This window comes from Jaculus jaculus, chromosome 18 (genome assembly GCF_020740685.1).
Source record: "Jaculus jaculus isolate mJacJac1 chromosome 18, mJacJac1.mat.Y.cur, whole genome shotgun sequence".
Classification (NCBI taxonomy): Eukaryota; Metazoa; Chordata; class Mammalia; order Rodentia; family Dipodidae; genus Jaculus; species Jaculus jaculus.
In genome coordinates this window covers 17704623-17731961 of record NC_059119.1, presented here as the reverse complement: position 1 = coordinate 17731961, position 27339 = coordinate 17704623, and the positions used below count along the sequence as shown (strand labels likewise).

Genomic DNA, 27339 nt, shown 5'->3' with positions numbered 1-27339 from the left:
TCTCTCTCTCTCTCTCTCTTTTTCTTTCCTCTATGCCAAAGGGTACGCCATTAAGTCGGGCTGATTTAAGGGCTGTCAACATCAACCTCTGTGACATGTGCGTTATCCTGTCAGCCAATCAGAATAATATTGATGATACTTCGCTGCAGGACAAGGAATGCATCTTGGCGTCACTCAACATCAAATCTATGCAGTTTGATGACAGCATCGGGGTCTTGCAGGCTAATTCCCAAGGTAAGGACAGCCTGGAATACTTCTCTGCTGTGCCTGTGGGCGACAGGGGCTGGCAAGAGGGATATCCTTCACTCAGTAATTCAAAGAAGCTCGCGTCAGCCTGCCTGGCAGTGAGATCTCTGGCCTCTGTGATGGCTTACCAAGGAGCATCTGCTGTTGTTGCTGTCCCAGGATGCAGACCTGGCCCTGACGAGCATGCCCCTTGCCCCACCCCCTTCAGTGGCTTACCTTTCCAGACAATGGACAAGTTTTGAAAGGCTCATGCCCCTCGGCCTTTCCAAATGACCGCTTTATGCCCCAGGTCACCAGTTCAGCGTTGTCGGAACAATGCAAAGATGGTGGCTGCACCGTCCCCAGCATTTCCTCCCTGACTAGCTATACTTTTACCACCCAGTGGGGAATGGGAAGGTTACATTTTGCCATTATTGGGGCCCCATCCAAGAGGCTGCTCAGCAAGGGGATGGGGACAGAATTCTGAAGTCATTTGAGCAAGAGGTGGCACTTTCCAGCCCACACATTTTTTTTTTTCTATAGGAGGCACAACAGCCTTAAGTGACACACAGCTGCCTTCTGTCCTTCCCCTAATCTTCCCTGTCACTTTCTCTGGGCAGGTGGTTACAAGTAAAGATGTCATCTAGTAGTCTCAGAGAGGTGGTACAGCAAAAAATGTTTTAAAAAATGCCATAATGAATGTCCTTGGCAATCAGGATCTGGGAGGAAGGCACGCGAAGCTTGTTCCGCTGCACGACGCCCGCGTGGGGGCGCACCGTGAACTAGAGGTGTGCCGTGCGGCATACTGGAGGGTGTCACTGACTGCCAGGTTGGGAGGGGCGCTGAATGCCGTCATTCTAGGAAGGGAAGGTGGAAGGAGCAAGGCCCGTGAGCGTGGTGGCTGCGGGGCTAGAAGTTCCTCATGGAGGTCTGAAAGCAGCTGCTTAGTTTGGCCCCAGCTCCTATCTCACCCACCTCCCACTCCCCACCCCCCGTCTCATCTCACCCTAGGTGCTCTGGGATAACGGCATTGCTACTCTGCCCAACTTTCACATGGGTGCTGGGGGATCCGAACTCTGGTTCTCACGCTTGTGTGGCAAGGGCTTTATCCAAGGAGCCATCCCCCCAGCCGCTTGGCTATCTTTTGACAATCCAGTCTCACTCCCAGCTTCTAACATCTACAACTCAGTATTGCTGCAAACCCAGGAGCCCTCCCCAACAGGTTCCTTTTCTTGTACTGGCACTGGAAGAATCAGTCAGATGCAAGCACAGGGTTGGGACTGGGAAATGGAGGAGGAAGAGAGGCCTTGACTCTTTGCAGCCAGACCTTGAGCCTCAGCGAAGTTCAAAGCCACACCCGGGGGAGCTTCCTGAGATTGTGTGGCTGTGCTGCAGGGCACTGGGACCTCCTCTGAGGTTCCCGAGGTTCACAGTGGGAGCACGTTCCCTGGTGGCAATGCCTGGGAAGTGAGGGGCGGTGACCTCCCCATCCTGGGCACCTGCATTCCTTGCAAGGGTTGCACCAACCTCTCATTTTCTTCACTCTTGAAACTGAGTGACGACTGTTCTTCTGACATCACCCTGCCCGAGGACTAACTTTGATCTCTCCATTCTACCATCTTCCTGGCTACTCCTCAAAAGTACATCTTGGCTCAGCTGCGCATGTCGGCATCATGCCTAATCCAGAAAAGAAAGGCACCCCGAGCTCCGCCTGGCTGCACACACAGGAGGAAGGGGTTGCTTCCTACCACCCTGTCCAGGGAAAAAGGACTAGAGAAGACAGAAAGCTGACCTCTCAGGAGGTGACGGACACAAGCTGGCACAGGGTCTCTGCCTGCAAGCCCTTGTTGGTGATGCATAGTCTTAGGACTCACCCCAGATCTACCTCCTGTCAGGTCTTAGAGTGCAGGCTGCTCCAACGCGCACAGCTGCACACCAATAATCCCTGTGCCGTGGACAGGCTGAGCAATCCAGTCTGACGGGCCTCCTGTCCTAGGCAGACCTGGGGTTTTGGAGGCTTGGGTGGTAGGAAGTGGAATCAGCAGGGAAGCACTGCTTTCCCTCCACACACGTGGGCCTCCCGATGTGATCTTGACTTTTAAGACCCACTGTTGCAGTCAGGTTCGCATTGCTGGTAGAAATCACCCAACCAAGAGCAGCTTGTGGGAAAAAGAGGTTTATTGTGGCTTACAGGCTTGAGCGGAAGCTCCACGATGGCAGGGAAAATGATGGCATGAGCAGAGGGTGGTCATCACCCCTGGCCCACATAAGGTGGGCAATAGCAAAAGAGAATGTGTCAAACACTAGCAAGGGGACACTGGCTATAACATCCATAAGCTCACCCCCAACAATACACTACCTTCTGGAGGCTTTAATTCCCAAATCTCCATTAGCTAGGAACCTAGCATTCAGAACACCTAGGTTTATGGGGGACACCTGAATCAAGCCACCACATCCCACCCCCGGCCCCCATTAATTGATAACCATACGTGATGTAAAATGCAGTGAATTCATGCCACTTTAAAAGTCCCCATAGTTTTTTTTTTTTAATCAATTCTAATGATGTTCACACATCCCCATAGTCCAAGATCTTTTAACTCAGCCATAATACCCAAAAATTCCCCCCAAACTTATAATGGCACAGAATAAACATTCACACTACAAAAGATGGCATTGGGCATAGCAAAGAAATAATCACCAATATAAGATTTAAAACAACCAGGGCAAACATCAAACTGTAGCTCCAAGTGCAACAACTCTAGTCAATGACAAATCTCCAAGTCCAATAATTCTAACCGGCAACAAGTCTCTGGCATTCCAAATCCGCCCCTACCACTAAGTTACTCACAGTCCTGGAAAACATCATCCAGGGCGGCAGCTCTCCTTGGCAGCCATCTTGTGGTCACAATATCTCCACTGGGTCTCCGCTGCAATCCATGGTTCATCCTCATGGACCCATGGGGTCTCCATGCAGGCATCTAGCAAACCTGCTTCACACTGCCCATGGTCATTTCCAAAACAAAAGACCGTGTTGCAAACTCAATGACCCTCTTTACTGCATTTCTTATACGCCACAATAATAAGTAGGGTGTCAACATGTTAATCCAGGGAGGAATGAAGCAGACTTTGCAGAGCAGGATACCCCTTGAGCACTCAGACCCCTTCAAAAGAGTCTACATTCTTCCTGTTGCCCCAGTGCAGGTGAGCTGGCCCAATCGCAATGGTTGTATCTCTCAAACATTTTGCAGGTGGATGGGCAGCAGTTTAGGTCCAAAGATTTCAGTTTTTTCCTGTGCCATATCCCTCTGCTCATACCAGTCCATTTCCACACAAAGCAACCCTGCACAACTTCTCAGGACCCAGTTATAACAGCAAGCTTCTCATACAAACTGTTTGTAGCCCAGTCCAGACAACGCTCTTTCTCACCCTCATAAGCCAGACCTCACAGTCCATAGTTCTTACTGCATTCAGGTCTTTCAGCTCTGACCAGAATAGTCCATCAAGCTGTACTTACAGCACTGCAAAGCATCTCTTAGGCCAAGGTTTAAAATCCTTACACATTCTTCTTGAAAATCAGCTTCAAAAGGCCAAAGCCACACAGTCAGGTGTCTAGCAGCAATCCCACTCTTCGGTACCACTTCATTGTTGCAGTCAGGTTTGAATTGCTGGTAGAAATCATCCAACCAAGAGCAGCTTGTGGGAGAAAGAGGTTTATTTTGGCTTACAGGCTCGAGGGAAAAGCTCCACGATGGCAGGGGAAAACAATGGCATGAGCAGAGGGTGGACATCACCCCCTGGCCCACATAAGGTGGACAATAGCAACAGGAGAGTGTGCCAAACACTAGCAAGGGGGCACTGGCTATAACACCCATAAGCCTGCCCCCAACAATATACAACCTCCAGGAGGTATTAATTCCCAAATCTCCATCAGCTGTGAACCTAGCATTCAGAGTACCTAAGTTTATGGGGGGACACCTGAATCAAACTACCACATCCATAGATGAATCACAATGTATAATTTATTTCCCTAGGTCCCTCATATAGGTGCTCCTTCTGGCTCTCTTCAACCTTATCCTGCCTCAAATTCTATATAATATCCAAACTGCTAAAAATGCAAAAATGCCCTTATATGCTTGAAAATCTTGTCTCTTCCTCTCCTACAGGGATATATAATGAGGCCAGGCATGTGGTGCATGCCCTTATTCCCAGCACCTGGGAGGCAGAGGCAGGAGGCTCACTGTCAGTTCAAGGCCACCCTGAGACTACATAGTGAATTCCAGGTCAGCCTGGACTAGAGTGAGACCCTGTGTTGAAAAAAAAAAAAAAAGAGAGAGAAATATATAATGAAAATGTTTGGGGCAAGAGATACAGAGGAAGGAGAGAGGAGCCATGTTATGTCTTTGTAGACCCATGTGCACACACCATCACACTCAGTCTTTGGTCTCCACTGTTCACCTATTGAAATTATAATCCTTGATGTCATGGTTTTACAAGGTGGGAGACTCGGGATGGTGAATAGGTCACAAGGGTAGAGCCTTTCTGAGTGGGATTAGTGCCTACATAAGAGACTCAAGAAAGACCCCAGACAGGCCCCCACGATTGCCATATGACAGCAGAAAGAGAAGATGCCACTTTGACACAGCGTGCAGGCTCTCAGAAGACACCAAGGGCTGGTGCCTTGACCCTAGACTTCTTAGCTTCCAGAACTGTGAGAAGTAAATTTCTGTTGTCTGTAGCCACAAGTTCATGATGTTTGTTCTAGTGACCCAGATACGCACCAACTAGAGGAAGGAAGAGGACAGGGTGCATGTCAAGCATCAGTCTGGGCCATCTGTCAGCCATGGAGTAGAGTGGGCACCTCTCTGCCCATCTCTGTTAGGTCTACTCCTAAGGTCATTATATTGAAACTGTTGATGCCAAACCTATGCTTCCCTTTGCTTTCATACCCTCCGTTCCTATCCTTTCTTTGGCCGTTACACCGTCCTCTAGCGACACCCTGAAGTTCCAAAGGCAGTTGGTGCAGTGCTGGCTGTCACCACCAAGTAGGGGCGCCTCCGCAGTGCTCCCCTCTGTCTGGCGCTCACCTTGCCCCCAGCTCCTTGGCTTCCCCCCCAGCATGGAGTCCCTGGATGGATGATCTCAGCACCCCTGTTCTGACCAGCTGCCTTGCCCACTGGCTCCAGATACTTGCTTTTTCATCTTGACATTTGGTATATCCACACACCAAGGGGATCAGAATTACAGGCACCAAAAACATCTTGTGTTACTCTTTTTCATTTTGGGAAACAAATCTAATTTCTCCCCTGTAATAACCACAGAGATTTCTTGAAACTGCAACCCTGACCTTCATTACATATCCTGTGATCCCTTATGAAACCCTCTCTTCTGTTTTTACCTCATGACCTATGGTGCCAGCTCTCCAGAACCCAGCTGGCCAGAAATATGGACTCAGGACAAGAGTGCTCTTGGTCAGAGCATTCTAAGTGTAAGGAAAGTTTTTCTAACATGCTACAATTAGACATGAAAAGGGCATCTTAACATTGAGCCTCTGTGGGGATCCTTGCCTGAGCACTTGCCACAGCGTGTTATTAGGTCTCCTCTATTTTCTCCCCGCTTCTCTTTTCACATTCCCTTGGTGTCAGTTTTCTAGCCCACACAATGTCAGAACTGACCCAGCCTAGGGATTCTGGACCAGACACTTTCTGAAAAGATAGGAGATGTGATGGCCGGTTGTCAAAAACAATTATAGCAAAAGGTGGCATACTCCGTGCGGGATGGTATATCCGATGTGACATTTGGGTCTATGAGATGCAGTTTTAATATACAGCGGGCAGAACTGCAGTGACAATTACATAAAGCAGGTAAAGCTGCTTCTTGCTGGTCAGCAAACATCAGCTCAGAACCACTTTACAGCTCTTTACCAGCGACTAAGTGCCTTTATTTACAGAGTGCCTGTCACTTCCCTTTGGCTGGAGAGCTGGTGTATTATTTAGCACGCATTTATCTGGGGAAAACATTTCAATTTAAATCAGCCGATACAACAGTGGCTCTTGCCAGGCGGTTTCCCCGTGGTTCTAGAAGACAAGGAAGGAGTCGGCTCTAGGAAAAGTGGGTAGGCAGAGTAAGGGCTCCTTCTCATGGAGTCATGCAGGTCAGAGCCAGGAACGAGGGGCATGTGACAGAGTTGCTTACGTTTGTTTCCTTAAATAGACAGATGTGATACGAACATCTAACAGCTTATTCCTGTTCCTAGTAAAAGTAACTGTTTATTTAAGAATATTTATTGACAATATCACACATGTAAATACTATATTTTAATCACATTCACCCCCTTTATTTCTCATACTCCTGATGAGACCCGTCTCCTTTCCACTAGTCCTCTTTCTATTTTTAAATTTCTTTTTATGTTGTACCCACTGAATGTAGTCAGGGTTTCTTACATGGGCATGTGGGGGGGTAGCCGGGGGGCGGGGGGTGCTGTTACTCACTGGCGTTTGGACAACACACCAGTGATGACACCACGGAAGCAGATGACTTCCTGCTGTCGAGCAACCTTTAACTTCTAACAGCTCTTCATGGAGGGGTGAAAAGTAACCTTTTTAGAATATTATTTGTTTATTTATTTATGAGAGGGAGAGAAAGAGAATGATAGCGGGTATGCTATAGCCTCTACATGCTACAAATGAACTCTAGACACATGGGCCACTCTGTGCACCTGGCTTTATGTGGGCACTGGGAAATTGATCCCAGGCCTCCAGGCATTGCATGCAAGCAACTTTAACCACCGAGCGCTTCCCCCAGCTTGTGAAAAGTAGCTGCTGAGAGAAAGAAAAAGGAACAAACGTGTCTCCCACGTATTTCTCAGTGTCAGTGACAAAGCTGGCCTAGATTCAGCCCCTGACTAACATCAAGGAGCGCGGGGCGTGGAGGACAGTGACAGTACAAGGGGATGAGGACCAAGCTAGCAGAGAGGAAGTCTTTAATTCATTATATTTGTTACGTACGCCCATGCCTTCCGAAGTCTGCCAGGAACGGTCACAACTGTGACTGAGTTGAGTGCATGTGGCCATTAAGAACTGAGGATGGCTTTAGTGGGACTAGGCAACTGTGTTGTTCTTTTCACGTGATGTTAATAAATTTTGCTTTCAGTCGTCAGATGTGGCTAGTGGCTGCCACCATAGGAGACGGCTTAGGCCAAGAGCATGCCTTGCTAAGAGCTTGGATTTGAGGGCACTCTTCAAAGACTTGTGGAACGAGGGTGACCAAATCCATCTTTGGAAAATATAGCATTAGCCTGGCTCACGGTGGGAAGAGATGAGTTATGAAGAAGGCTCCTGGAATGGACTGGAAGAAATGGGGTGAGGCCTCACCGTGCAGTCCAGCAGTGTCGGTAGCGAGGCTAGGTCGAAATGGTGGTGCACTTGAAGTAGAAAAGATCGTCACTCAAAGAAGTGGATGAGACGAAGGAGGACACATGGGTGAGGGGGCATGCGGGGCTGAGAACGAGTTTTCAGGAAGGGTACTGAATGGATGGTCAAGCAGCTAAGTAGACAGAGGACCGAGGAGAGGACACAGGCTTGGGAAGCAGTAAACAGCTCAGCCCTGGACTCTGACTGAGTGAGACCCAGCTGAGGTCAGAACCATGAAGCTGGTCAGCACAGCCCTGACATTCTGGAAAGAGTAGAAGGTAGCTGTAGCTTGGAATGGAGGTTCATAAGTACCCAAGGATTCCATGGTGTCTAGCAGAACAAAGCTGCTCCTCTACTCATACTGGAGTTATATCCAAGTAAACCCCTTATATGTTGAAAATGTCCTAACTCAATGTATTTAAGAGGGATAGCTCAGTGGGCAAAGTGCTTGCCTTATAAGCATGAGGATCTGAGTTCAGTCCCCAGAGCCCACATAAAAATGCTGAGTGTGATGGCATATGTTTCTAGTCCCAGCACTGGGCAGGTAAGGACGGGAGGACCCCTAGGGCTCACTGGTCAGTCAGTCTAGCCTACTTGGTGAGTTCTAGGCCAGTTAGTGACTGTCTGACCTTCTCAAAAAGATAGATGATGCCTGAAGAGTGAAACTTAAGATTTTTTCTAGCCTCCATGTGTACCTACACACGCGCGCGCACGCACACACACACACACACACACACACACTCACACACTGCATTCAATGCACCTAGCGTACTGAGTATCACAGCTCAGCAACCCAGATTACTGTACAGTGTAGCCTGGGTCCTGGTCTGAGTGCCTGGCTGGCGGAGTTACAGCCCCTTGCCACTGCCCAGCATCACAGCAGAGTCTCATCATACTGCAGCCAGCCTAGGAAAAAGCACCCAGTTCCTACTGAAGTATAATCTCTACTGAATGCTTAACTCCATTTTAAAGTCAAAAATTGAGGGGCTGGAGAGGTAGCTTAGCGGTTAAGGTGCTTGCCTGAAAAGCCAAAGGACCCCAGTTCAATTCTCCAGGGCCCACACAAGCCAGATGCACAAGGTGACACATGCATCTGGAGTTTGTTTGCAGTGGCTGGAGGCCCTGGCACATCCATTCTCTCTCTCTCTCTGAAATAAACAAATAAAAATAAAGTATTTAAAAAGTTTTTTTAAATGCAAGTTGAGCCATGTGCACTAAAATGGTCACTTGGTCTCCATTGGCAAGTAAAGGGGTCATAGTAGGAGGCTGAACTCCTGAAGCGAGGGGACCAAAACAAGGCAGGAAATAAATCCAAGGGCAAGGGTGGGGCAGCCAATAGGTGGGCGTGTGATAGCAAAGAGAACTATGAGATGGCATCAGAGAAAGGAATATTCCCTGGGGAGCTTGGAGGGCAATTCCCAGCCCAGGAAGTAGCCCATGCGAATGCCACACACACCACCCACCAGTACCACTGCCATTAACAGCACCACTGTCAAAATCATGCCAGTGCTCATGAGATTATGTGGGCATGGCAACCAGGAACTCTGCATTTCTTCCATCACTGGCTTCCACCGCACATTGTACCCGGTGCTCACTTAAGATACTTTAAGAGCCCTGGAAGCGTCGGTAGCACCCGAGCAGTTAGGATTTGCTTAGTCTGAGGTACACCTGGCACCAGGACTGTGTCAGTTCCCAGATGATTTTATTTTCTTCAGCATGTAGGTTGTGAACACTGCTCTAAGTGGTCCTGAGAAGAGGCGTGGGTAAGGAGAAGGTGTTCAAGTGGTTGTTATGATGTAAACGGGTGGGGGGGGAGCCTTAGAGAAGTTAGGCACGGGGGCTGGAGGTGGCTTAGTGGGTAAGAGGCCTTGCTTCATAAGTACGAGTGCCCGAGCTGGACCCTGGCTCCTGCACGCACGTGCCTGTAGCTTGCCCCAGTACCGAGGGAGACAGACAGGAAAGTCTCTGGGGCTGGTTAGTCAGCCCCTCTGACTGAAAACTGACAGTTCCAGATTGAGAGGCTCTATCTGGAGGAAACAGAGTGGGGGAACACGAGGAGGGTCTTGACTTTAGCCTGGCTCTCCCAGCCTGGGGAGTAGGACCCTCACCATTAAGCAGCCTGGCATCTTTAGGGCAGCTCTGCTAATTTGGCCTCGTGATTGCTTCCTTTCTTGCATATTTCCTGTGTCATAGTAGTTTTCCCAGGACTTAAAAAGGCCATAAGTGGAGGGGAAATGGACTAGGAGATAGAGGGGATACAACAGGCTGTGTTTTCTGCCCTCTGTCTCTGTGCGCCCACCTTGGGTACTGTCACCTGTCTTAAGATGATCAATTCTGCACTTTATTTGTCTAGTCGACAGTTTTTTTTTTCTGGGCTGAGGGTGGGATAGGGGGCAGAGAAGGTTGAAGTAAGATCTCACTCCAGCCCAGGCTCACCCAGAATTCATTCTGTAGTCTCGGGGTGACCTAGGACTCACGGCCAACCTCTTACCTCTACCTCCCGAGTGCTGGGATTAAAGGTGTGTGCCACCATGCCCAGCTTCAGTTGTCAGTTTTTCAAAAGTGACAAGAACTATGCACCCAAGATCCAAAACCACCCTGATGTTCACCCTAAAGCCAGCAGGGCACTGTCCTTGCACCAACCTGGGTTTCCTTAGGGTGGAGTATTTCGTAGGTTCTTAATGCCTGGGCACCATTTCAGTGTTGGTGGTAAGGAGCCCGTGTCACTCCTTTTCGTGCCGTAGGCTTGGCCTTCATCTGCTTTATGCTTCCTGTCTCATATGTGTAAAGACATGTATCAGGTATCTATTGTCTGCCCAGGCTGCATGGCAGAAAATTGCTGAGGTGCACGAAACACAATCCTGTATAAATATATAGCTCTTAGTCAGGGTATTGCTGCATACCGTAAGAGAACTGCAGTCTGTGGGGAAAGAGGAGGGTGGTTTGAGCGACACTTTGAAAAACAGTGCGCAGGATTTCAGCAGGTGAAGACCAAGAGCACAGGCTAGAGTCAGAATAGAATAAAGGCAGGGGGGTGTGTGGCAATGTGTGAGGGGTAGGAAGAAATACACTTCGGCTAGAATATGTGACAACAAGGAGAGATGAAGCCGAAATGTGAATGGAGCCTTAAGGAATTTCTTTTTTTTTTTTTCCTTTTTGAATTAGGAAGATATAAATAATTTTTTATGAGTTTATGAGTTAGGAAGCTGTCGAAAAGTCAATAGGCACTGGGGAGCTAAAGAAGGTTTCAGAGCAAGAGAGTGATGGGCTCGGACTTGAGCTTTAGGGTGATTGATCTGGCAACCCTGGGAAACAGAAAAGGAAGCAGAAGCAGGGATTCTGGGTAGAAATTGGTGCTATTCAGAAGGTAGACAGGGCATTGAACTGGAAAAAGAATGGCGGTAGCGGGAAGCACTAAAGAGGTAAAACTGACAGCGAGATGGGAACTTCCTGTCTAGAAATGGAGGAAGTTGGCGCCCCTCGAAAGCAGCAGAGCGCAGAGTGGAGGAGGCTGCCGGGGAAAGAATCATTTACTTATTCCCATAAGACTATGGCGGAAGATCCCAATGGACCATAAGCAGATGGGGGAAAGGACATCTCAAACCTAAAAGAAGGTCACAGCCAGAGATCTGGCCCCTTGTCATGTTCTGGGGTGACTGAGTGGGAATAGGCAGTGGAAGGGCAGGGTCTGAGGACCCTCTTACAATGAAGCAGAGGGGACCATTGGTCAGTTCTGAGGAGCACTTGGTGGAGGGCAAGCCCTCAACATCCCCGGAAAGGAGCAGAGTCATCAAACCCAGATCATCCATGTGCTGCCTTCTTCCCGTGGCTTGCTAAGTTCACTTTCTTCTATTCTATGCATCTTTGTAGCCGCCAAGTTAAAAATACTATTGTGGCAGACATATACACACATGTACACACACACACACACACACACACACACACACACACACACACACACATACTGATTTCTCTAGCCTTCCATAACCTGAAGCCATAATTACACTAAGTGAATTCCCGGATATAAGCAGGTACTGTCCTTTCTCTGCATTTCAACACAGGTTAAGAGCCCCAAGCAGGGAATGACATTTTTCTTTGGAAGCATGGCAGTGGCCCTTGGAGAGAGAGCATTAATTGGGGGCATAGGGGACATCTCCCTGTCCTGAAGACTGAGATATCTTTTATTGTTCCAGAGAAGAAAATGTGACTTCTATTTTATCTTTGGGTGAGATAACATAGATTATGATCTTTAAATTATTGGATGGCAAAAAAGCAGGTTCCTAAAGGATTTTCCTAAACTAGAACTCAGGGACAAAAACCCCCAGGATGGAATTTAGTGAGTGCTTCTAAGCGTTCATTTGTAAGCGATCACTAGAGACGTGCTAGCTAAATCTTCTAATTTATTTTGAGCAATGATTATTTTCAGCCTGGTCGATATGAGAAGAGTATGTCAAAAGCTATGAAGATTTGAAGGGGAAAAGTGACAAGCAAAACTGCTATGAACGGGACAGACATAATGAGACAATGCCTGGACGACATGTCACTTTCCAAGTGGATCAGATGAGCAGATTTAAAGGTCCATTTATCTTGTGTTCCACTGGACAAAAAAAAAAAAAAAAACCACCTTAAAAAAAATCAAAAACTAAAACAGGACTGCTAACTCATAATGAGAAAGCACCATATTTTAGCTGAGCACAAGGAAGATCTTTCCAGCAAATGGATTCCCTAAAAGTCTGGTGAACCTCTTGTCACCATTGGCCAAAGGCAAATGACTGCCATGATCTTTGTGATGGGAGGGATATGGACAAGATGAGCTCTCAGGTCCTTTGTTGTAACAGAGGGTCTCTGCTATTTTCTTGACTTTTATTACATCAGGATCTGCATTTTATACGATCTGCATCCTGGTTCCTCAGGGAGAGCTATGTATTTGTCAGGGATGGGGTCATGGGTCCCTGAGTATGAAGCGTTCACATCCTTCCTGAGTGGCGCTGTCTTTGTGTCAAAAGACGCGGTGTGACCAGCACTGGGTGAGCAGCTGCACATCTGGCGTTTCCATTAGAGTGACAGACCACCGCATCCCAAAGTCCCATGTCACTCTTCACCACCTGCCCTCCCCTCCCCTCCCCTCTCCCACTTCCCTGGGCCTGCTTTCCCACACACCCAGATTGAACACACCTTTGCACATCTTCTTCCACACACCCTACCTCCCTGAAATCAGAGAACCATTTCTTCAGCTGCTCCCACATAACATTTCATTACCACAATATTCTCTCTCAATTCTGAAAAGGCGGTGGGGGAGCAGCCATTTCTCTTTATACCCACGGAATGAACAAAGCTCAGTGCTAAAATATTTTCCTTCCGTTGTAACTGAAACTGCTGTTGGCTTCCATCCCAAAAACCAGAAAGACAATTATACTTAACTGTTTGGAGATTTATACACACCACACTGGAGTAGCCTCTAGGTAGTAACTTTAGATACCCAGCCCAATAATTTTCTTTTATTGGTTTGTGATTTAGATCTTATTTTGAGTCCTCTATAATAAGAGTAGTACATTTCATTAAAAGAGCTTACTAAACAATAAAGAAAATCTGGCTTAGGGCTCCAAGAGGGTCTCAAGTACAGAGAAGGGCCTGCCCTGTTACATTTCTTCTGTGGACATCACAAGATGAATCTCGGCCCACTAGTGCCTGTGCATTTCGCAAAGCGGCAGTTACTGTTATTTTCTAAATGACTTCAACTTGGGAGAATTCTTCCTACCCAGCATATTTTGTCACATGAGAGATCCTCTTAAAATGGCCATTTACCAATCTGGTAATATATTCCTAGTGAAAGAAACAAGAAACAATAAGAGCCTTCACAATAGAGATGGAGAGATATGGATCACTTTCCGACCCATGGAGGGTTTTGTGCCTAGAGGTCTTTCTTGGGGAGCGGAAGTAGGGAAGAGGAAGTAAAAATGAAGGAACCAGGGGCTGGAGAGATGGCTGAGTGGTTAAGTGCTTGCCTGTGAAGCCTAAGGACCCTGGTTCAAGGCTCGATTCCTCAGGACCCATGTTAGCCAGATGCACAAGGGGTGCACACATCTGGAGTTCATTTGCAGTGGCTGGAAGCCCTGGTGCTCCCATTCTCTCTCTCTCTCCCTCTTTTTCTTTCTGTCTGTTGCTCTCAAATAAATAAATTAAAATTAAAATAAACAAAAACAATTTTAAAAATGAAGGAACCATATTCTCCTTTCACCTGCACACAGAGTAGATTTGCTTCTCCAGTCAGACCACATACAGCTTGGGACAGCTATGGTGAAAGAAAGTCTCGGATCGGGAGACAGAAAACAGATGTGGGACCGTGTCCAAAACAGATTCAACTCATCATGTTAGCATCAGGCTGTCACATGTTGATTTTCTTCTCATCATCTGTGTACCTACCTCTGCAAAACTGTCATTTCTCTCTGGTAGTTCAGGTGAGCCACAGGCTGGGCACATTCATGTATAATACCCTATCTAATCTCCTCAACAACTTGCCAAGGAAGTGGTTACTCTGTATCTTACAGACTGGAAAAGAGCACTTTCTCCAAATCTCAGAACTCTTCAAGAGTACATTTAGCTCATAGCCAAAAGCTTGTTCTTTCTTTGCCATACCAAGCTGCTTCAGAAAGAACAAGCATGACTTCCGGTGAGAAAAGGCCCAATTCTGTGGATCTGCTTTTAGGGCCATTGTAGTATTCCAGGAAAGATAGTACCTAGATGTGCCAGCCTCACCCTACATGGTCCTTTTACCCAAAGAGCTAAGGTTTGTTTGGAAGCTTTCTTGTTCCCCTGAACCTCCATTTAAAAATATTTTATTTATTTGAGAGACAGCAAGAGAGAGACAGAGAGAGAGAGAGACAAAGAGAATGGGTGCACCAGCACCTCTAGGCTCAAAATATTTCCAGGCTTATGTACTCATTCTGTGTTCAGGTGGAAGGCTCTAGAGAAAGCAGCAAGTGAAAATGGAGAGAACTCCATGTCCCAAAGCCTAGCAAATCAGGTCCCTCAAATGGTCCCAAGAAATGATCACATGGGAGCCATGAGAAGCTGTATGATCAAAGGAAGGCAGAGGAAGCCTGCCATCCCATGGACTCTTTCTGGATCCTGATGACATTCTGGATCAGGGTGGATCAACCTGTTACCAGTTCATTGTCTCAGCATCTATTTGGTTTACACTTATGCTTAAGGCAATTGTCCCTGCTCTTTGCATAGTTCATGTTACCATGGAGCCAAAGGGATCTATGGGCAGACATGTCAGAGACATATAAAATCAATGGTAGGGCACCATTGGAATGTGCATAGTTAATTGTGCAGGGTTTGGAACATTTCAGAGCACCTTGTAAAGTTCCTCATGTGAGCTATTTGTAACTTCCTGAGGTATACATTGAACCCACATGCTGAAAACAGCATGCATGCCTCGAGCCAGCACATGAACCTAACCAACCAGCCAGTGCGTCTATGCCTCCTCTGGTTCTTCCCGAGCAGAAACTCACAGGAAGCCCTCAAGCTCTTGTTCTTTCTCTTCTAAGTAGCCTTTCAGAGAAGACGCCAGCCAAGGAAACACCTCTGGGTAGTCCCTCCCACCCCCTGGCTCTTACAATCTTTCCACCCCTCTTCCGCAAAGTTCCCTGAGCCATGGTGGGTGTGTTTTAAGTCCACCTTAGTGTTGAGCTCTCAGCAGCTTCTGGATTTCTGCTTTGGTGCATTTTGAGTGTCCTCAGTGTCTGTCTCCACCACCCTGGCGCAGGTTGTCAGGCTCACCAGGGAAGCAGCCATCTTGCTCACCTCACTGATTCCTCTGTGGGTTCACCTGGGTCCTAGCTGACACACGAGGAGTGGTTCACCCCCTGATAGGCAGTTAGCTGCTTTTTCATGTCCTAATGATAGATTTTGGTTGTCCTTGGTTTTCACTGCCTTCTGAAGAAGAACAGATTCTCCAGTGGAAAGTGGGCCAGCATAGATTAAAGTGGATAAGCATTGTTAATGTGGAGAAATCTGGTGGGCGTTGCCTCTGCTTCAGCATGCCACCACCCAGTGAGACTGCTCTGTGAAGCAGAGATGAGGCATCATGATGCAGCTCCGTGACAGAAAGCCTCATGTATTGCTAGTCTAGTGGTTGCTTATGACAAGAGCCATGTTATGTGATTGAGTAGCACTATTCCAGAGTGGTCCTGGTGTGGTAGGACCCCTTCTACCATCTAGAAGGCAGAGGTTATCTACTTCCCCCTTTGCCTCCTTGGCTTCAAGAGTTCTTTGAGATCTTCTTTTGGTTCATAAGTACAGTGATTGGTTGTTTATATTATGCGCAACATGTGCCTCCCATGAATCTGTTACAACATTGGCACTTTGCCCATTTCACATGAGCTTAGTTCTTTTTAGAAACAGAATAATTTTGACTCTTCACCAGGAGACACGTAGTATGCCAGTTCTTACAGGGGAGGGGTCTTGGTCCCTTGAAATAACTAATAAGATGATGAAAATTCTCTGTCTTCTCCCCCTACCCATAGACATATGCAGGATACATATATCAATTCAAAAGGGCTACCTGAGTGAGACGTACATGACAAATAAAATTATATGTAACTAAACTGTGCCCTGATATTATCTGACGTATGTAGATGCAGTAAAATGATTGCCGCAATCAAGTCACTACCTCACGTAGTCGCTAGTGAGAACACTTAAGGTCTTGGAGTTGGGAGGATGGCTTAGGCAGTAAGAACTCAGCAAGTAAGAAGGAAGAGTACTTGCCACGCAAGCGTGAGGACCTGACTTCAGTCCATGTAATAAGCTGTCCATGTCTAAACCTCCAGTTTTGAGGAGGCAGAGAGAGGAGGCTCACAGGGGCCTGCTGGTCAGCCAGTCTGACTAAAAGAAGGCAGCTCCAGGTTCCGTGAGAGATTCCAGCTTAAGGAAACACAGAAGTGCAATGGAAGAGGACACTTAACACTATCCTCTGGCCTCCGTACACATGTGCATAGGGCTCACGCATCTGCACACATACACCATGCGCAACACACACGCGCGCACTCTCGAGTAAAAACAAAGTTCAAATAACCTATAATAGTATTACTAACCACAGTCATCATGCTGAATATTAAGCCCCAAGGTTTATTCATCTTTGAACTCACAGTCTGTTAATATTCTTTAATCAGCTTCTCCCCATCCCTACCTCAGCCCCTGGCAACCACTGTTTTCTCTGCTTCTAAGGTTCTGATGTCTTCAGATTCCACAGGGAAGAGCAATTGTGCACCATTTGTCTCCTGTAACTGGCTTATTTCACTCAGCACTGTGTCTTCCAGGTCCGTCCTCATTGTTGCAAACGGCAGAGTTTACCTCTTTCTTCTCACGGACATGTAGTGTTCTTTACACATCCATCATTGGACATTCAGGCTGTTTCCCTATGTTGGCTATTGTCAATAATGCTACAGTGAACGTGGGGGTACAGACGGCTCACTGAATTCTGATGTCAAACCCTTTGGATATATATCCTGAAGGATTATCTCCTTAATTTTTTGAAGAACCTCCCTGCTGTTTTCCATATTTCCAATTTATATTCCTACCAGTGATACGGAAGGGCTTCCTTTTCTCCACATGCCCACCCACACATTTTTAAAAACCTCTAACAGCCAATTCTAGCAGACACGAGGTGATATTGTCTTGTGGTTTTGATTTGCATTTCCCAGAGAATACGTGATGCTCAATACTTTTTTGTATGCTTCTTGACCATGTGTGCGTTTCTTTGGGAGAATGTCTGCTTAGGTCTTCTTCCTACTTTTTTGATCAGGTTATTTTGTCTGTTGAGTCCTGCGTGCTCCTTATTTATTCTGAGCATTAACCCCTGACAGACGTTTTCTCTCATTTTATACGTTGCCATTTTATTTTGTTGGCTATTTTCCTCACCGTGGTGGAGCTTTTTAGTCCGAGGCAGTTGTGCTTATTTCCTTTGGCTTTGACATCTTAGCTCAAAACAATTTTTTTTTTAATGCCAAGATATGGGGGAGATGGCTCAGTGGGTAACAGCCTGAGGATACAAGTTCAAATGCCTGACACGGTCGTGAGCATGGATAATCTTATTTCTCCTTTGTGGAAATGGGAAGTGGAGACAGGAGAATTCCAGACGCTCTCAGGCCAACTCTCCTGGCATATGCAATAGTGAACAACAAGAGACCCTGCCTCAAACAAGGTGCAAGGCAAGGACAGGCGCTTGAGGTTGTATCCAGCCTCCTCAGGTGTGGTGTGACACACTTCACTCTCTCTCACGCACACATCATACGCACATGAAGGTAATGATAAAATAATTGCCAAGATTAACATGGGAAAGAGAGAGGAGAGAGAGAGAGAGAGATGCCCTGTTTTCTTCTAGAAGTTTTGAGGTTTAGGCCTTATATTCAAAAAAAGGTTTTCTAACCTAAAAGTCCATACGCAGCATATACCCAAGGTTAGCTATAAATGTGACCCAATACAAAATTGTATCCAAAGTATTGTAGGTACCTTTGCATTGCTGGGACAAAAAAATATTCAGCCCAAAACAGCCAAAATAGTCTCAAAAGGAAGCTTCATGATGACAGGAGAAAACATGGCATGAGCAGAGGGTGAACATCACCTCTTTGCCACATGTGGAGAACAGCAGCAAGAGAGTGGGCTGAGCTCTGGCAAGGGATAAACGTTCTATAATTCCCCAAGGAAAACCTGTCCTGAGTGACGTACCCACTCCAGCCAGGCCCCACTTCCTTCCCAAATTGCCACAGACTCATGTGTAAGGGGACATCTGATTCAAACTACCACCCTTATTTAAAACTTTATGAGATTCATTTTTCAATTTTGTTTCTGCAACCCATTTGCACAGTTCTTGATTGCTGAGCATGAACTTTGTAGATGACAGCATTGTGTCTCAATGTCAGATGGTTGGACACCTTGAAATACCATTTCAAGTTAACTTTTGTGTGTGTGTTATAAGAGTCCAGTTTCATTCTTTTGCCAGTGGACATGCACTTTCCCCAGCATATTTGTTAGACAGACAGACTGTCCTTTCTCCACTTCTGTACTTGGTCTTTTGTTCAAAGATGAATTGATACCATGTGGGTGTGTCAGACACAGGCAGGGTCCTGGGTTCAAGCAAACCTAAGCTGTCTGGCATGAAGGCCCCAGGCTACGGAGAGGTTGCAGCAGCCTGAACTGCTGGTCATATCTCGGGGAGCAGACCTGCAGAGGAGTTCTTCCCTCCAATTCTTGGGGGTCTCAGTGAGCCAGGCTCCTCCCCTATTCTCAGGGTTTGCAGTGAGCCTGGGCCCCCAGACAAAATCTTGGACCCCAAGATCAGCAGGAAGTAGGGCCACTCCTTCTCCAAGCCTGGGATTGCTGGACATTCAGATAAGATTTAGGCTTTGCCCATAACTCTGTGACCTTTTGTCAATTGCCTAGGAAACTCCTTATATGGTGTCAGCCAGCAGCCTTCACACAGCCCATCCCCCTGCAACCCTTTTCCCACCACTATGTAGATCACCTGAGTCTCTCCCTACTTGCTGGAGTGTTCCCACCACTATGTAGATCACCTGACTCTCTCCCTACTTGCTGGAATGAACGTCCCTAGGCATTGGCTAGCAGCCTTTGAACCCACCAATCCCCTTAGGACCCTCTTCCCGCTGTCAACTGCTTACAAACCCATCACCCTATTGAATAAATGGACCTACTCTCTGAAGTCGTCTCCCAGGTGTGGCCGCTCAAGACCCTGCTCTCCACGGTTGCCTGGGTGCCTTTGGGGAGCTGCAGCCCCAAGGATCCAGGGACCCACGTGGGTGGAGTTGTTTCTGTGATAGCTCATCGTCAGCCTCACAGTGCCGCCACCTGGTGGACATTTACAAATCCTTGAGATGCGTGGACCTCATCCCAGGACAACTGAACCAGATACTGGCGGTAGCCTGCAGTCTCAGAGATTCCCACCGACGACCGCGGGTGAGGAGGGCACGCCTAGTCTGGATAATTTGCTCGATTCCTTAGGTCAGGGCTGCTGACTCATAAAAGTGTACTTTTCCATAGCAATGGAACCCCAGAAGGATGATGGCTGGAATGTTTGGATGGCAGTAACAGACATTTTGAAAGCGCAAGGTCAACGGGGCATGCTCTTTGAGTCACATGCATCACATGGGTCCCAGTCTTACATGCTCTGATCCAAAGAGAGCGGGGAAAATCAACCAAGGAAATAATGGCCCCTTGTGAGGTCCAGGTACATGGCTGCAGAGCTCCTTTGAACAGCTGATGGACAAACAAAATGGCAACATTCTGGAAGTCAGTCAGACCCTGTGTGCAAAGGCAGGCAAGAAAGGTAAACCGTGAGATCATCACGGTTGAGGTTTCACACTTAATCTATAAAACCTACTTTAAATAGGACCCCAGGTGATTATAAATTCATGGTGGCTCTCCTTTACATTGTGATTATGGGAGGGGAAGGGCTAGTCCACTTGGCTGGCCTTAGCCATCCTGCGAGTCGATCTCATTTCTTTATTTGCATTTAGGATAGTGAAGAATTAAAGGGGAAAACAACTCTTTTCAATGAGCATTAATTATATACCATGCAAGGAAGCAATTGCTTCTATGTTATGAAATATTAAATCAAAATGCCTCCCATTTCTACAGACCCCAGAGATAAATACAGCAGTATTTTGAAGCCCCTCTTGGAGCTGTTTTGCCTGCAAATTTATTGTTTTGTCTCCATTTTCAGAAAGCCCTGTTTTCTGTGAAGTATGGCACTCTAGGCAGTTTTTAAGGCGCGAACTCCTCCGGAGTCGCCTGTGTCGGCAACAACTCTTATGTAGATGGGACGCGAGGGATGGCGGGTGGATCGGCTGCTTTAAGATGACAAATGTGTGTAGAGTGTTATTGTCTTTGATTGCATGCCTTACATCATCTGTATGTAGGAATAAGCGGGCCATACTTTATCTTTAGCCATTTTATAAATATTTAAGTCCTTATAGTTGCCTAAAGATATTAAAGCGTATTTTACAGTGGTCGGAATATAAATATTATATATAGCGCAAGATACCAAAGTAGTTTAATGAATTCATAATTTTCTGTTCACATTTATTGGAATGTGTTTTATGTTCCAAAAGTTCCATTTAAAGAATAAGCTCCCATTTTGCTCCCTGACAGCACACCCAGCTTTGGCCTGCGTTCAGGGCACAGCCTCAGTCTCCCTGTGTGGAGGCTTCTGTCAGGAAGCTGGAAGGCAGGAACTCAGGGCCCTGGGGTACACTTCCATTACTCTCTAGGTTTAAAAATATTCATGTGTGTGTGTGTGTGTGTGTGTGTGTGTGTGTGTGTGTATATATATATATATATATATATATATATATTTACTGCACACACAATTCTGGTGCTTATATGAGTCATATAGTATTTAAAAGAGAAAATCTCTTTTAAATTTTTTTTGTTTTGTTTTTGAGAAGGAGCTGTCTCATTGAGCCCAGCCAGAATTCTACCTCCCAGGAGCTGGGATTACAGGCAGGTGTCACCATACCCAGCTCAAAAAAATAAAAAAGGCTTTTAGTCCTTTCCTCTATTTGTGGTAGATTAGTTCAAAAGCCCTAAGTGGGTACAATAAAGTTGAGGTTTGCAGTTTTCCTATCCTCCCCCTCCAACTCCCTTTTGTCAACAGGGAGGACACTATTTACCGGGACACAGTGGTGACTCACATCTTGATTTGGATGATGGCTTGCCAACACATTCAGAGTAGTTTTCCCTAAATGAGAGAGTTCCTGGGAGCTTTATTCTTTTCCCTGCATGTGAGAGAGTGACAGGCAGGATATTACTGTACCTCTTTCCACTTTCCCGTGAAATATAAAGACTTTCCTTTTTAATATTTCACAAAGTTTCCCCGGCTCCCAGCGGGAGTCCATGCTGGGTAATGTTTGCTAATTACCAACAACAAAACTAGACATACAACGCTGGTGAATTACCTGACCCTTTCCATTTTAATGAGACAACAAGGATTTCGCGAAGTGATGTTGTTTCACTGGCTAATGGTGTCAGCAATGTTGTAATTGTGGGTTGAGACACATTAGCCGCACAACCACATGTAGAAAGGGCTTTCTCTCAACAAGCCCTTTGGAGACTAGCGCCATATTATCATTAAGCCTTTGTCATTTGCACGCCGCTAATCACTTACTTTATTATCCTGCATATCCATTGTCTTTCTTTAATTGCTCTTTAAATTAAAATTAAAAATAGTTCTAAAGCCCACAGTGGCGGGAATAGCATCATGATATGAAGATAACTTCAGGAAAATGGAACAATTGCTGATACATGGCTGGGATGAGGAGGGGCCTACAGCCATGCACTGTGCTTGCGGGCCTCAGGGGCCTAATTGTGGTAGTTTCTCTTCCTTTTGCCTGCTCTGTTTGCTTAATAAATGGTTATTTATGGCCTTTTTGGCCATTATAGCAACTTTGGAGAAAGTACATCTTTCTTCTTGGTTCGGGCATTGACATTGTCTTCCCCAGGCAAAGAGCTGAACTGAAAGGCAGACTGTTCATTAGGACTTACACAGGCACCCGAAAGGAGACTAGATTCCCCTTGCTGGTTTATTCCATCCTTTTAACCATCAGAGATCATAAAGGAGACAGGAACTTCAGAACTGAGAGGGACCTTGCCATTATCCCATTTTACAGAGGAAGAAACTGAGGACCAGAGCAGTTACCACACTAGAATCACACAGCAGCGAATGAACCTGTGTTGTTAGTGGGGTGGAGGCAGGATTCCTGGAGGGAAGGGGGCCTTAGGAGCTACTCCTCAGAGAGATATGCTATGCCCAGGGCTGCAGCGGGCTAGCTACCTGGTTGTCATGGTACATTGTGTGTGCATGTCTTACACGCATGTGTCACTTGGGCATACTGCCTTGAGAAAACATTTCTGTGAAGGGCTCTGCAGTCACTTCTGAATGAGTGACAAACACAGACTTCATAATTGCTCCAGTGTTGAGCTGAGCAATGTTGAGCATGGTTGCAATGTCAAGCACTGCTCTGCCACTTTTTAGAGGTGAGAAATCCAAGTGCAGTTTACACGTAAAATGCCTGAATATGCTGTCTGAGAACTAGGGCTCGAAATGGGGCTAAAATACTCATGCCTTTGGTTTTCTCTATCAGCTCTCCAACCCTGTTGTTGAATCATTTAGAGTTTAGTACTTATAAAGTCCTTACTTGGAGCCAGGCACTGTCGCAAGCTGTTTGCATGTATGATCCTCAGCCTCTTGGCAAATTACTCTTCCATTTCACAGCCGAAGAAGCTGAGGCACAGAAATTAAGGAAATCACCAGAGATCTCAAAGCTGGAAACAGAAAGAGGCAAGACTCAAAACTCAGTCTAAGTCCAGAGTTTAAGTTCCTTCCCATGACGTCATGACCCATTGCTGGTTGTGGTCAAAGGGCATGTGTTGAGCATGCTGTGCAGGATTTCTCAGAATTAAACTAACACTAATCACACCCTACCATAGACTTGTGCACACGCGTGTGTACCTGATCCCCAAATCATCTATTTCAGTTGCATATTCGTTAAGGAGCATAATGATATATGCACAAAATCCTTCAGCACTTAAGAGGAAAAAAAAATAAAGTGCATTTTTAAGTACAGCATCCCCTGTGTTGTGTCTCAGTGACTCTTGGGCTGGGCACGCTGTCTCTAGACTCATCCAGCCACAGCTGGCTGAAAGCTGCCAGTGATGGGATTCAGCTTTTCTGAATTGCATGGTTATGCCATGGGTCACTTGGCAAATCCATCTTTTACAGCTTCTTAATGTTCTGTGTGCTTAAGATATGGATGTTTTAGTTTCCTTGTGATTCTGAAGCTCTGTGCTTTAATACACTGGCCATCGGCTCTCATACTAAACCAAACAACTGGGTCCCATTTGGCAACTGGTGTTTTAAATGTACAAAAGGACATTTGAACTATATGATAAATGCAGAAAAGCAAAGCCCATGGCACTGAGAACGTACAGGAACTGTTTATAATGAAAAGGTGGTTACATTTTCAGTCAATCTATCACTTTAACGAGCTCTTTGCATTTCTTTGATTAATGCTCACAAAAGAGGGAAAAGGAATTTGATGTAATGGAAACAAAGCATCTCAAGTCTTGGCAGCATAAAGGGGATTTCTGTGTGTTTTATTAGTGCCCACATCGTATCACTCTCTGGCTGTGTATATGTGTACACGTTCCTTGGCTCAGCACACCTCTAGTTTACTGGAAACGTGAACCAGAGTGAAAGTGGAGATCTTGGGTTAGTGGCCAAACATCCACTGTCCGTTTGTGGTGGCTTCCCAGACCAGGGATTAAGAATAAATAATAGGACGGGGCAGATGGCTCAGCAATTGAAGGCATTTGCTTGCAAACCCTGCTGGCCCAGGTTCAATTCCCTGGTACCCATGTAAAGTCAGATACACAAAGTGGTGCCTGTGTCTGGAGTTTTCAATATCAAGAAGTCTTGGCATGCCCATAGTCTAGCTCTCTGATACCCCTACTCTAGCTTTAGGGCTCTCTCTTTCTCTCTCTCTCCTCAAAACTATATAAATAAAAAGATTTTCTTAAAGAATATTAATAAAGAAAAATATGACATGGCATCTGCCGTATTGAAATGAGGACATCGAATAGATATGTAGAGACCAAGTGAAGAGTAAGTGAAGTTTGCTTAAAAACACTTAAACATCAACTGTAGTAATTACTAGCAGTTTCTAAGCTTTAAAATTATAATTAAAAACTAATGGTAGAATACTGCAGATGGCTATATGAAGCAAGTAAACATGAGGGCAGTATGTAGTCAGAGTTTCCTAGAGGAGGTCAAGGAGCAGGGCCTGCATGAGGTGGGAAGAGAGGAGACATCATGCCTGGAGTGGGAAAGGTAGATGGAAGCCAGGTAAGGCTCACCTTGTGCCACTGGGAAACCAGCTCCAGCTGCTTCCCCCTCAGGGGTATGCATGGAAGACTGTGGCCACTTTGTGCATGGAGAATTGTAACCTTTCATGGGCTGGCTCCTTGCAGAAAGGAGGGCTGGGCATAAAGAACTGAAATCCAGTGACTCATAAAATGACAGATTGGAGGCCTCTTTCATCGAAGTCCTCTCTGCTGTGTAACCTTGGTCTGACCAGTTCTCTCCTTGAACGTCTGGTCAATCTTTTCAACCCCACGTCAACAAGGCATGTCTATCCACCATGTCCACAGCTGCTCTCAGCTTGTAGAGATCACACAACGTTTGGCTTTTGCCGGGCTTTTTCTTCTGCTGTTAATTTATAATTTTCAAATTGTCTTTTATTGCCCATGTAAGGAGCACTCATTTTAGAAAGTTCAGGAGCTCATATAAGCAAAATTGAGGAAGTCATAAAATGTTTATAATTTTACTGCTCAAATATAAGAAAGTTGTCACATTAGTCTTGCTTCCATAGGTACAAATAAATACATGATATAAAGATGTTTACCCTCAAAAGTAGATTACATATCATTTTCTATGCCATAAAATGTTTTTCTGGAATCTTTTTAGTGCTACATGCTTCACAATCCATTTCTTAAGGTTTGGCTTTCATGTTCTTTTCAGTATAACATTTTAACAGTAACTGAATTTGAAACATAATTGAAAATAATTTATTAATATAAAGAAATTAGGGCTGCAGAGATGGTTCAGTGGTTAAGGTGCTTGCCTGCAAAGCCTAATGACCTGGGTTTGATTCCCCAATACCCATGTAAAGCCAGATGTACAAGGTGGCACATACGTCTGGAAGTGATTTGCAGTGGCCAGAGGTCCTGGCATACCTATTCTCTTTCTCTCTCTCTCTCTCTCTATCTATCTGCCTCTTTCTCTCTCCCACTCTCAAATAAATAAAATAAATGATGGCTGAACACATATTTTAGCAATAAAATAGCTTAGGGCAAAGGGTCAGTAAAATTGTAAACAATCTGATTCATATTGGCAAAGCATGTTTTAATTTCAAGTTGTACAATGAATTAGAAGGTGGGAAAAATCAATTAAGAAATTGTGGCAAATGCATTATGACACTTTGAGCACTGGGTATATAAAAACATCAAACCAAGTGAATATGAGGTCTTAGTTGTATTTGAGCTGTGTCTAATTTGTCTCCTTCCTTTCTGCTTTCTATCCTTCCTCCCTCCCTCTCTCCCTTCCTTCTACCAATCTTTTAAGAGACTAATTTTAAGCCATACATTCCTTAACTTTAAGGAAAGAGACTTCTTGTGAAGCTGATTCTTTTGAAAAACAAATTATTTATGAGAAAGAGAGACAGAGAATATAGGGGTGTACCGGGGCCTCTTGCCACTGCAAAGGAAACTTCAGTTGCATGCACCCCTTTGTGCATCTGGCTTTATGTGGGTACTGGGCATTTGAACTCTGGCTAGCAGGCTTTGCAAGCAAACTCTTTTAGCCACCGAGCCATCTCCCCAGCCGATTTTTTGAAAATATATTTGTTTCACATGTTTTTGATTTGTTGAAGTGCTGAGTACAATGTGAATGGGTAGCCTGGTGTAGACAAAGTATACTCTTTTTTGCTTCACTTTGGGTCAGATGCCAAATGCAAACTCGAAGAAAGGGTGAGACATTTTCCACAGTGGGTAGAGCCAGCTCCCAGGCTGCCAATCTTCTCTAGTCTTCAAACAACTACACCAGTGAAAATGTTAGTGTCACTTACTGTAAATTGGGAGAAGGAATATTAGCCCAGTTCTGGTCATACGCAAGTGAGAAATCTTGAATGAAGATGCAGCCCTATGTTTGGATAGAAAAATATTAGCTGTATATGAACTGTGTAGTTTAAATAGATGTCCCCCAATAGATTCAGGAATTTAGTAAAGTTTTAGATCTCCAGCTGCCTGCCTGTAGGAAGCGTCACCGGGCTGATCCTAGGGTCCAGCCATAAGGAGTGTCTGGGGGCAGATCTGAAAATCGACCCTAAAGACATGCAGAGTGCTTGGGTTCTGCCTGGGGTTCTGGGCTGTGTTTGCTTGTGGTGCTGGTGGTGGTATTTCTTTCTGCATGGGCCTGCGAAAGGGGACCAGGTTCCTCCACCATCATGGAACTTTCCCTGCATCTGTAAGCTTCAAATGAATTCCCTCCCTCCTATAACCGAGTCATGTTTGGACGTTTATCCTAGCAACGTGAAACTTACTGCGGCAGGATTGGTACCAGAGAGTGGCTTGTTGCTGTCATAAGCAAGTGGGAAACTTTGAATGAAGAAGCAGTTCTATGCTTGGATAGAAAAATCAGCTACACGTGAACAGAAACAGGGGCTTTACCCAGTGATTGTTCTAGGTGAAGTCTCTGGGTGCACCATAAGTGATAGAGGGAATCTTATCACTGATGCCTCTGGATTTAGCATGTCAGAGTTTGGCCTCATTTTTTTTTAAACCTCTGAATGCACTTGCCTTGTTTTCTTTCTTCCCAAAATGTGACAAGAGGAGGACATCACAGGCCCTGCTTACAGCCCCTGGCTCTGCCATCCTAGCTTCTTCACCATCATTTGCCTGAAGTCCCAGGGGTACATATATTGGAGCCAGGATGAGGATGACTGGCAAGGATGATGAGGCACCATCTTGCTTGCCCTGTAAAGTCCCATTCCTGGCTTTACATTGCACTCCTTGGTCCATAGTGAGGACAAGGATGTCACTCTTCCTCCCCCACCATGAACAGGCATTGTAG

At 45.8% G+C, this 27339-nt stretch overlaps 1 protein-coding gene and 1 non-coding gene across 32 annotated transcripts in view; both read left to right on the top strand.

The window, feature by feature from the left end:
- The window catches only part of Kcnma1 (potassium calcium-activated channel subfamily M alpha 1), a 757466-nt gene that overhangs the window by 685552 nt on the left and 44575 nt on the right, over positions 1–27339 (top strand). For all 31 annotated transcript variants that reach the window (XM_004657971.3, XM_004657965.3, XM_004657975.2 and 28 more), the window contains one exon: positions 42–234. In XM_004657971.3, the coding sequence (XP_004658028.2) occupies positions 42–234 (193 nt within the window). The remainder of the gene's footprint in view (positions 1–41; positions 235–27339) is intronic.
- Positions 15917–16018, top strand: LOC123455904. The gene has a single exon (XR_006634207.1). It is a non-coding gene; the product is annotated as a small nucleolar RNA U13 (small nucleolar RNA).